Source organism: Anomaloglossus baeobatrachus, chromosome 1 (genome assembly GCF_048569485.1).
Source record: "Anomaloglossus baeobatrachus isolate aAnoBae1 chromosome 1, aAnoBae1.hap1, whole genome shotgun sequence".
NCBI classification, from domain to species: domain Eukaryota; kingdom Metazoa; phylum Chordata; class Amphibia; order Anura; family Aromobatidae; genus Anomaloglossus; species Anomaloglossus baeobatrachus.
The window spans coordinates 488485338-488497725 of NC_134353.1; the positions used below are offsets into that span (position 1 = coordinate 488485338).

The 12388-nt window shown below is 41.9% G+C and overlaps 1 protein-coding gene across 1 annotated transcript in view; it reads right to left on the reverse strand.

Annotated features, from left to right (window-relative positions):
• The window catches only part of GTPBP3 (GTP binding protein 3, mitochondrial), a 110398-nt gene that overhangs the window by 56304 nt on the left and 41706 nt on the right, over positions 1–12388 (reverse strand). Inside the window, exons 4-7 of the mRNA XM_075315487.1 lie at positions 9842–9928; positions 6396–6598; positions 4504–4576; positions 3159–3302 (exon numbers count right to left, since the gene is read on the reverse strand). Coding sequence (XP_075171602.1) covers positions 3159–3302; positions 4504–4576; positions 6396–6598; positions 9842–9928 — 507 coding nt within the window. The remainder of the gene's footprint in view (positions 1–3158; positions 3303–4503; positions 4577–6395; positions 6599–9841; positions 9929–12388) is intronic.

Here is a 12388-nt window from a genome sequence, read left to right on the forward strand (position 1 = left end):
TAAGGGGTACTTTGCACACTATGACATCGCAAGCAGATGCTTGCGATGCCGAGCACGATAGTCCCCGCCCCCGTGGCAGCTGCGATCTCTTGTGATAGCTGCCGTAGCGAACATTATCGCTACGGCAGCTTCACATGGACTTACCTGCCCTGTGACGTCACTCTGGCCAGCGACCCGCCTCCTTCCTAAGGGGGTGGGTCATGCAGCATCACAGCGACGTCACACGGCAGGCGGCCAATAGAAGCGGAGGGGCAAAGATGAGCGGGACGTAAACATCCTGCCCACCTCCTTCCTTCCGCATAGCCGGCGTGAGCTGCAGGACGCAGGTAAGAGATGTTCCTCGCTCCTGCGGCTTCATACACAGCGATATGTGCTGCCACAGGAAAACGAGGAACTACATCGTAACATCGGTCCTTCCGAAATTATGGAAATGACCGACCCTACACCGATGATACGATTTCGACGCTTTTGCGCTTGTTAATCGTATCAAAAACGATTTACACACTCCGATCTCGACAGCGACTTTCAATTTGACCCCACCGACATCGCACCTGCGATGTCGTAGTGTGCAAAGTACCCCTAAGACAACAACGTTTAGTTCTAAGAAAACATGTACCATCATTGTTATGTCAGGAGGTCTAAAAATATACAGTACGGTAGATACACTCGGGGTCAAAATTGTTGGTACCCCTTCTTTAATGAAAGAAAAATCCACAATAGCCACAGAAAGAACTTGAATCTGACAACAGTAATAACAAATAAAAAATCTATGAAAATGAACAAATGAAAGTCAGACATTACTTTTCAATCATGCTTCCACAGAAGTAGTTAAAAAATAAAACTCATGAAACAGGCCTGGACAGAAATTATGGTTCCCCTGAAAATAATGTGACAAAAGGGACATGTAAAATCAAGGTGTGTACACTAATTAGCACCACAGGTGACTACAATCTTGTAATCAGTCAGTGGGCCTGTATATAGGGCTACATATACTCACTGTGCTATTTGGTGACATGGTGTGTGCCACACTCAACATGGACCAGAGGAAGCAAAGGAAAGAGTTGTCTCAGGAGATTAGAAAGAAAATTCTAGCCAAGCATGTTAAAGGTAAAGGTTATAAGACCATCTCCAAGCAGCTTGTTGTTCCTGTGACTACAGTTGTATATGGTATTCAGGAATTTAAGATCCATGAGACTGTAGCCAACCTTGTTGGACGTGGCCACGGGAGGAAAATTGATGACAAATCAAAAAGACGGATAATACGAATGGTAACAGAAGAGCCCAGAAAAACCTCTAAAGAGATTAAAGGTGAACTTCAAGCTCAACGAACATCAGTGTCAGATCGCACCATCCATCGTTGTTTGAGCAAAAGTGGGTTCATGGGAGACGACCAAGGAAGACACCATTGTTGAAAAAAAAAAAACGTAAAAAAAAAAACCAGACTGGAATTTGCCAAACTACATGTTGACAAGCTACAAAGCTTCTGGGAGAATGCCCTATGGACAGATGAGACAAAAATTGAACTTTTTGGCAAGGCACATCAGCTCTGTGTTCACAGACGGAAAAATGAAGCACATCAAGAAAAGAACACTGTCCCTACTGTAAAACATTGAGGAGGCTCTGTTATGTTCTGGGGCTGCTTTGCTGCATCTGGCACAGGGTGTGTTGAATCTGTGCAGGGTACAATGAAATCTCAAGACTATCAAGGGATTCTAGAGAGAAATGTGCTGCCCAGTGTTAGAAAGCTTGGTCTCAGTCGCACGTCATGCGTCTTGCAACAGGATAATGACCCAAAATACACAGCTAAAAACACCCAAGAATGGCTAAGAGGAAAGCATTCACCGTATTCTGAAGTGGCCTTCTAGGAGCCCTGACCTAAATCCTATTGAGCATCTTTGCAAAGAGATGAAACATGGCGTCAGGAAAAGACAACCTTCAAACACGAAACAACTGGAGCAGTTTGCTCTTGAGGAGTGGCCAAAATACCTGTCGAGAGGTGCAGAAGTCTCATTGACAGTTACTGGAATCGTTTGATTGCAATGATTGCCTCAAAAGGTTGTGCAACCAAATATTAAGTTAAGGAGGGACCCATCATTTCTGTTCAGGCCGATTTCATGAGTTTTATTTTTTTTTTAAATTCTGTGGAAGCAGAAAAGCAGCAATGTCTGACTTTCATTTGTTCATTTTCAAAGATTTTATTTATTACTTTTGTCAGATTCAAGTTATTTCTGTGACCATTGAGGATTTTTCTTTCATTAAACGAGGGGTACCAACAATTTTGACCACATGTGTATGTCAAAAAAGCTGACAAGTAACACCTAAGGCCTCTGCCACACACATGTGAACATCACGCACGTGCCGCAAGACACGCATTTTCCTTGCGTGTTGCGTTAGGTAAGTACGTGTCTCCGGTACGTGTGGGCCACGTATGTTCTCCGTGTGCTATCCGCGATAACACACGGAGAACCGGTAATTTGCATACTCACGTGGTCCTTGCTGCTGTCCAGGGTACTGATCTTCGGTGTCCGGTCCTGCCGACTCCCCGCTGCTGCTTCTTCCGGCCGCAGTGAAGTGAATATTAAATGAGCATAATGAGCAGCGGTCGACAGCAAGTGACAGCAGCAACAGAGACAGGAGGGCAGGAGAAGGTGAGTAAAGATTTGTTATTTTTTTTCTCTGACACATGAGTTTTCTCCGGCGCGTGTCACACGGGATCGCATCCACACGACATCCGTGTGGTATGGGGTGCGGCCCGTGTGACACCCGTGATGCCAGAGAAAAACGGACATGTCAGCGTGAGAGACTCACGGACACACGCAAGTACGAAACAGACACGTGTTCCGTTCAAAAATACTTACGCGTGTCCAATACATTAGGAAAACATTGGTCCCCGTGTGTACGTGTCTCCGGTACGTGAAAAAAACTGCCAAACATGTACCGGAGGCTTGAACGTGTGACAGAGGCCTAACGCAGCTAAGCTTCTGCTGCTCCACTGAAGCCCAAACATGAAGTTCATATTGAAGGGGAAAGAAAAAAGTCCTAATATACAATGGTGAAATGTAAAAATTAAAAAAGGTTCAGTCTACATTTTATGAAGAATACATGATTGCCATGGTTTCCTTCTTTCAGAATGTATTTTCCAACTGATCAGCACTTACTAATTTCATTGAGAAGGCTGCTTTTTCCTGCATTGGTAGCTCCGGTCAGGACAACTTGGACTCCATCTCTCAACCTTTCCCCGCGCCGGTTGTCACAAAGATGCTCCTCCAGTTCTTTTTGTAGCTTTTCAATCACTTCATCAACTGATATTTTAATAAAATAGGTTAAAAGTGTAGATGACTTGATAGATTTTTATTTGCAAATTATGCATTTTAGTCTATTTTTCAACATGTCTATAACAAATGTTTATTATGAATTTAAATGGCAATACATTCAAGACCGATCTTAATAATTAATTATTAGATGTGATTTAAAGCACCTCGTCAGATTTTTTTTAAAATTTAAAAGCTGGAGGAGTATCATGAAAGTAAGTTCCCTACCCTTTGTAAGATACTTTGCGACCACCATCTTCTGTTATCAGCCGCTTTAGTAGTCATCTGCTGTTTGTGACCTGCCGGACCACTCCAGTCTTTGCTGGAGAACTGAGGGTCCCTTCTCAATGTAAGTCTATAAGAGCCAGACTGAGGCCATCATAGACTTACATTAAGAGCTTGTGACCTTTACCTTTGACATATGGTCTGTCAGAAGCTGCGGTCACAAGATGGAAGATGGGGACCGGAGCAGTGCCGGAATGAGCAGAAGTTGGCAGCTGATAAGAAAATTACTAGGGGTAGGGAAGTTATATTAGTGATACCACTCCAGGATGAAATAAAATAAATGCTGGAGTGATGCTTTACAGAACCCCTCATAAACTCCTCTCTCCTCCTGTACCAGTCTGTTATGTACTGTTAATGATTGTTGTACGTATACCCTTTCACTTGTAAAGCGCCATGGAATAAATGGCGCTATAATAATAAGTAATAATAATAATAATAATAATAAACAGCATTGTCAATCAAGCCAGGAAGGCCTTCAGGACCTGACAACATGATATGTCAGGATAGCGGCACCATTCAGATAACTCTTGAACAGTAACGTACATTAAGCAAATCCTAGGGTATATCCTAAGGCCGTGCCATTAACGCTTTAGATTCCCCCTTGGAATGCAAGTCTTAAGCAGCACATGCCTAGCATCTGGTCGGTCTCAGAGCTTCACCCCCTAACACAAAGTGATAACAGCAAGAAGGGTATAGATGAGATTATTAGTTACTGATTCAAACAAATGTAAAAATAAATTAAGACTGAGAATTCTGAAGTAGCTGCTTTTATGATGATTGTGATATTTTTCAATTTATCTATTTTTCATTTATTCGTACACAACCTATACAGAACACAGGCACCTAGATTAGTTTTTTTAAACAAGTGTTCATGCTGTTATATAATGTGTCTACGGGAAACTCTTACCTGCTACTAAGACATCTTCCTCCACATTATCATCCTCACTAAAATCTATGAAGGCCTCAATGTGAGCAAGTGCCTGGCAAGTAACAAAGTACACCGGTATTAGACCAGAAAATTGAATGTGACCACATTGTATGTTACAAGTTATAGGTAGTAGACTAATGACTAGTGATAAGTGAATCTGACAAAATTGTGTTGTGACATCAGAAGGCCCGAAGCCACAAAGAGTGAAAATAGAGGAAAAGGATGTTGCATGCGGTGAACAGGTAGCCAGCTGAGGCCAGTGTCAAACTACCATGTTTTTCCAAAAATAAGCCCTCCCCCCAGAATAAGCCCTAGCAGGGATTTTCAGCATTTTCAGGGTAAGACTTAAACATAAGCCCTATCCCAAAAAAAAGCCCTAGTCGCAGTTCAATAATGAAGTGTCCGTGCAGCTAAAAAAGTTAAAGATACTGGAGGACATTTCATTATAGAAAGCAGACACCCCCAAAAGAGAGAAGAAAGAAGACCCCGCAATCATACTCACTAGACGTTGAACGGGAGGACCTGCAGTGAAACGCACGTCCACACACACATCAGATCACACACACTCACAAAATTAGATCGCACGCACACACACACATCAGATCACACATCGAATCACACATCAGATTGCATACACAATCACATGTCAGATCACATACACTCACTCACTAAATGCAGCGATACCGTTTGCTTCTGGCTAGCAAGGGAAACCTGGGACACAGTGCAGTGGAGCGCGAGGACCTGCGGTGGAACACATGAAGGACTTGGCAGTAGAACGCATCGATGCGTCTCACCACAGGTCCACTGTGCGTTCCACCACAGGTCCACTATGCTTTCCACCGCAGGTCCATGCGTTTCACTGCACTGCATGCCATCTTTCCCTGCCGGCCGAAAGCAATCGGTATCACCGGATGTGGTGAGTATGTGTGATCTGACTTGTGATTTTGTGTGCGATCTGATGTGTTTGGGTGTGTGAGTGTGTGTGTATGTATGTTTGTATGTGTGCACAATCTGATGTCTGTGGGTGTGCGATCTGATGTAGGTGTGTGTGCGTGGTCTTTTGTATGTGAGGGGGCAGACTGCGTAGAGCATATCTGCTAGGAGCACCCGCCAAGGATAGCAGGAGGACCTGGGAGCCACGGAGACGTCTGGGGTCTGGAAAGTATGATTCTCCTGGGAAGAGAGAGAGGTCTGCTTTGGGGGGGGGGGTAAACTTGCCCCACCCATGTTTCCACAGGAATAAGCCATACCCCGAAAATAATCCCTTGCACTTTTTTTAGGGAAAAAAACAATATTAGACAGTGTCTTATTTTTGGAAAAACATGATAGGTTACCAAGGTCCCACCAGTAATATCAATTCTGGGGGCTAACTTTTCTACTACATGGAAAAATAATCTCACCTGAGCACACAACCTTACTTATGTTTCTATATAGTAGAAGAGAAAGACTGAGGGCACTCCCTAACATGCTGTGTGAACAGGTGCATAGCTGAACATGAACAAAACAGTTGCACTCTGAAATGCTAAAACATGCAAACCACAAATGTAAGACTATAGATATGCATTACTACTAAAGGAAATCTAACAAAAAAATTAGATATTTAGTATACAAAAATGGCCATTTCTATATCTGCCCTGTCGCCACATCAAGGCAATCTCATATTACTGAGTCAGTCTTTGTGTAGATTATGGGGTCATGCCTTTTGACTGTGCACCCTTCACCCATTAGCTACAGCTGATTTTATAATGTACAACAAATATAAGAATAAAGGAAGAATAAAGAAATAAAAATATACAACATGGAATCATCATATTATGAAACTATAATGCCTCACATATTATGACGATACAGTTTCTCATAGGTCATCTAACCCTGATTAGCTGTTGGCTCCATTTCTGGTAGAGCTGTCCAAGCTCACCGGACATCTGACGCAAGGCCTGCCTTCTCTGAACCTCAGTCTCTGCATGAATAAGATCTCCAAGTCCTTCAACTTCTGTCAGATCCAGTTTTCCATTCTGGAAAGCTCTTTTGGTGAATTCACCTGGCTCTGCTGGACGAAACATTTGCAAAGATCCTACAAGAACAAGAGATTGTGAAATGTTACCCCTTTTTTATGACCAAGTAGAAGTTAATGAAATAATTTGATTATGAATGTATTTTCACTTACAAAAATATACAAATATAAGATTTAAAAAAAAAATGAGAATTTAGAAATAAAGCAAAAAAATATATAAAAACTTATTATTCCTAGTTCTCAGTGGTTGATACCTTTTAATGGCTAACTGAAAAGATGGTAATAATTGCAAGCTTTCCAGACTACTCAGGTCTCTTCATCAGGCTCTGTATAACACAAAATCTGAAGAGTCACATATTTATACACAACAGGACTTATGCTTACTGCACTATTCTAAGTCCTGTTGTGTATAAATATGTGACTCTTCAGATTTTGTGTTATACCATGCCTGATGAAGAGACCTGAGTAGTCTGGAAAGCTTGCAATTATTACCATCTTTTCAGTTAGCCATTAAAAGGTATCAACCACTGAGGACTTCAGTTCTTTTAAACATTTTTTTTATCTCTTCTGGCTAACACGGTACAAAGATATATTTTACTTGTATTCCTAGTTCAACATTCATGACAAACATATTACAACTCAGAAATAATTGGGTGATTGGAAGTTGAAAGTAAAAATCCTTAACCTTTCATGATAGATGAAGCATTTGCAGCTTTTGTTGTTAACGTCTTTTGGAGGGATGATCGGAAGTACTTGTCATATGACTGTGTAGCCACCATACTACTAATATATTCCATCGTGTTTGTTATAAAAATAGCAGCCGGTAACATAAAAACCAAACTGTGAGCACAGAGGGCTCCTATAAATACCCTGTTTCCCCGAAAATAAGACAGTGTCTTATATTAAAGGGAACCAATCACTAAGACTTTTGTATACAACCTAAAGCCAGTGCTATACTGGCACTATCAGGCTGATTCTATACATACCTTTAGTGGTCCGCTCGGATGTACAGCTTTTGAAATCCAAGAAAGGAAAGTTTATAAAATCGGCAGCTTCCATGTACAACAATTTATGGTACACCGATCCCGATATTTATGAACACAAAGCAAGATTTAATCTATGATACTCATGCCATCAACTTCTGGAACATCATCATAACAATCCAAACCCTTTCCTGGTGAATTTCTTGTGACTCCATTTCTTTCAGAATCATTGGCCCAAATCTCTCATGTTTGACAATGGCATTGTCCTTAAATGAGTACTTGTCTATGTAGCCTGCTCGTAGTCCATTTGCAATGCAACTGTCAGTGATTTTCTCCCATGATTTCTTCATCCAAGTCACATCGTCTTCCATTTTATTCTTCACAAAGTTTCCACGCTGATTTCTCTCCATTCTATTTTCAATGTTGTCATTAATTTCCATGCTCAAATTGGCCTTAAATGGCTTGTTTATTGCAATATCAAGAGTCTGGAGACAGGTCGTCATTCCAGCGGGAATCATTATTTGATCTATTTTTTTTCGGGAAGAAATTTCTTCATGTCTTTAGCATGGTGTGTGCTGGCTGCATCCCAGACTAGAAAATGTTTTTGGCTTCCTCGCATAACAAGCGGTCTTCATGTCCTGCATGCAACTGCTCTGCAACGGACAGTGAAGGTAGGGGACAACGGCGGCGGGCTAAAAAGAATCACAGATGCATGCCCTGGTGTTCTGCTCAGCGGGCATGCTTCCAAACATAAACTTTTCTACGTCTTAGTTCCCGGGAAGGCCTTATATTTAGCAATTCAGCAAAACCTCTACTAGGTCTTATTTTCAGGGGATGTCTTATTTTCGGGGAAACAGGGTAGTAGGTGGTGGACATTTTTCATTGTTGACTACAGTTGACAAGTTGCCGATGGCAGTGCTGTGTTCTCTTAAGTTCAATTGTATGCCCTGTAATCATTGCAGGAATTTTGGGTAATAAAAGTGAAATGTGGGGATTTTTTGCTCGGACTGCTAGACAGGTTTCAAACTTATTAGACAAAACCATTTACAAAATTATTTGTTACACTTAACTCCGCTTTACACACTGCGATATCGGTACCGATATCGCCATCATGCGTACCCGCCCCCATCTGTTGTGTGACACGGGCAAATCGCTGCCCGTGGCGCACAACATCGCGCGGACCCGTCACACTACTTACCTACCTAGCGACGTCGTTGTGACCGGCGAACCACCTCCTTTCTAAGGGGGCGGTTCACTTAGCGTCACAGCGACGTCACAGCAGCGTCATCGAACCGCCGCCCAATAGAAGCAGAGGGACGGAGATGAGCGGGACGTAATATCCTGCCCACCTCCTTCCTTCCTCACTGCGGGCGGACGCAGGTAAGGTGAGGTTCCTCGTTCCTGCAGTGTCACACATAGCGATGTGTGCTGCCGCAGGAGCGACAAACTACTTTGTACACCGAGCAGCAGCGATATTCGAGAATAGGGGGGCATGTCACCGATGAGCGATTTTGACCGTTTTTGCGACGATTCAAAATCGCTCATAGGTGTCACACGCAAAGACATCGCTAAACCGGATATGCGTCACAAATTCCGTGACCCCAACGAGATCGCTTGAGCGATGTCGCAGCGTGTAAAGCGGCCTTAACTCTTTCTAGATATCCTACCTAATCAAGTGAGGAGCCTAGACAATTCCTTTACCTCCATTCCCAAACATACCACAGTCAATCAGTTGTAATAAATCCACATTACAGTAATACAACTGGTATACTGTGCTACATATAATGACACAGTAATAGCCAAAGACAGTGCCTTTGATGAGGTTTGAGGACTTCTGATTTCCTTTACATAGTCAGCTTTCCCCCATTCTGTTCAATGAATTTTTTTTTTTATTTTTTTTTTAAAAGGCTTTATCTTCCATTATTTTTAATACAATGAACATGTTAACAATAACAACCATTACAATCAATAAGTTCAATGTCTGACTTTACATCAATAGTTGCATAAAAATAATTAACAACTAAAGCATGATCTAGCCATACACTTCATACATACAATCTCATACACAACACCCAATAATACCGGTCCCTATGCCCATCATCCCCTTTCCCGGAATGTCATTAAGTAACACCTTATGCAGACATATGATAGAACTAGTTATACAGAGAGCTCTGCTAGGAATCCTACAGCGCAGTGTCTGCTATAGATAACCGCCGTGCCCAACCATTATCAAATTTATAACCACATCTATTTGTATACAGGACTTTATATCGTGAAATACAGTTATTGACTGATAAAAGGTAACATTTCTATAACATACCTAAAGCCTGAAGTACCCCCCTGACTACCGCTGGCCCACCATGCACATGGTATTCACAGCAGTCTTCTCCTGTGAAGCTATGAGGACCTGAAACAAAATAAAACAAAACAATAAGGGTATGTGCACACAATCATGACCCGCTGCGTCCTGGATGTGACGGGTCCTACTTGCGGTGCCACGAGTCTCCTCTACAGGAGCTGCTTGTGCCCATGATCCGGGCTCGGGAAGCTTTAGTTTCTCACCGTGTTCTCTTTGCGGAAAACATTTGCGTGTCTGCAAAGAATTAACATGCTTGGGTCGCACCACACCACAGGTCAGTGTTCCCTGTGGGCAGTGCACGCACAGTGAGCGTTCGATTTCTATAAATCCCATCCACTGTGCTTGTACTGTACAATGCAGAGTTTTGGACACAGCTGAAACACACTGCATCCAAAACGCTATGCACCCTGATTGTGGGCACGCAGCCTAAGCTGTTCGGTGAATCAGAATATTTACCATTTTATTATCTAGAAGACTAGAACATTTTGAAAAAAATTATGACAAGAATCAAAATGTGCTGGCATTGCTTACATGAGTAATGGTCCGATCTACTGTATCACAAATTATTCATCCTCTTTGTTCAAAACATTACAGCCCCGATTCATCAAGACTGGTGTTCACACTGGTCTTTAGGGGGCGCACTGGAGTCAGAGGTGCCTTATTAGCTGCATTAGCCACCATAAGCCTCACCACAATTCTTACTACAGTCAATAGTCAGAGCTTTCTGGCATAAAAAAACCCACATACAGTGCGGAAAATAAGTATCTGATACACTGCCAATTTTACAAGTTTTCCCACCTATAAAGAATGGAGAAGTCTGTAATATTTATCATGCATACACTTCAACTGTGATAGAATAAAAAAAAATCCAGAAAATCACATTGTATGATTTCTAACTAATAAATTTATATTTTATTGCATGAAATAAGTATTTGATCATTTACCAACCAGCAGGAATTCTGTCTCTCATAGATCTTTTTTTTTTTTTTGTTTTAAGAAGCCCTCCTACTCTGCACTCATCACCTATATTAATTGCACCTGGGTGAACTCATTACCTGTATAAAAGACACCAGTCCACACACTCAATCACACTCCAGCCTTTCCACCATGGCCAAGACCAAAGAGCTGTCTAAGAAGACTAAGGACAAAATTGTAGTCCCACACAAGGCTAGGATGGGCTACAGGACAATAGGCAAGCAACTTGGTGAGAGAGCAACAACTGTTTGGGCAATTATTACAAAATCTAAGAAATACAAGATGGCTGTCAATCTTACTTGGTCTGGGGCTCCCTGCAAGATCTAGCCTTGTGGGGTAAGGACGATTCTGAGAAAGGTCAGGAATCAGCCCAGAACTACATGGGAAGACCTGGTCAATGACCTGAAGAAAACTGGGACCACAGTCTGAAAGATTACCATTCGTAACACTCTATGTCGTAATAGATTAGAATCCTGCAGGGCACGCAAGGTCCCCCTGTTCAAGCCAGCACAGGTCCAGGCTCTTTTGAAGTTCGCCAATGACTGCCTGGATGATCCAGAGGAGGCATGGGAGAAGGTCATGTGGTCAGATGAAACCAAAACTGTATTGAAGGAAGGATGGATAAGGTCATGTATTGCAAGATTTTAACCAACAACCTCCTTCCCTCCGTAAGAGCATTGAAGATGGGTCATGGCTGGGACTTCCAGCATGACAATGACCTGAAACAGAGCCAGGGCAACTAAGGAGTGGCTTTGTCAGAAGAATATCAAGGACCCACAATAGCCTAACCAGTCTCCATACCTGAACCCAATAGAAAATCTTTGGAGGGAGCTGAAACTCAATGTTGTCCATTGACATCCCCGAAAACTGTAAGATTTGGAGAAGATCTGTATGGAGGAGTGACCTGAATGATATGGAGAGGATCTGAATAGAGGAGTGGGCCATAATTCCTTCTGCAGCATGTGCATCTTGGACAGGAACTACAGGATACGTTTGACCTATGTATTGCAAACAAAGGTTTCTGTACCAAATATTAGTTATGTTTTGCTATTGTATCACATAATTATTTTATGTAATATAATGCAATTTTTTATTTTTATTTTTTTTTTAAATCATGCAATGTGATTTTTTTGGATTTTTTTTAAATTCTTTTTGTCACAATTGATGTGTGCCTACGATACAAATTTCAGACCTCTCCATTCTTTGGAAGTGGAAAAACTTGCAAAATCAGCAGCGTATCAAATACTTATTTTCCTCACTGTATGTTGTTACTTATGCCAGAAAGCTTATTTTCCCCACTGTAGCATGACTTCGACAAGCTATTGTCACACTCCATTGCACCTAAGCTTCACTGTTTTTGGCAGAGTTGGACAAAATTACTGTGAAAACTCCAGCAGTCACAAAATATTTGAGAAAATCCATGTTGTGCAAATATGTTACTACTTTTCAAATTGATTTATGCCAGAATTCTGGTGTAATCGCTGTGATGAATTAGGGCCTGTATGCTTTAATTTAAAACAAATATACAGTTAG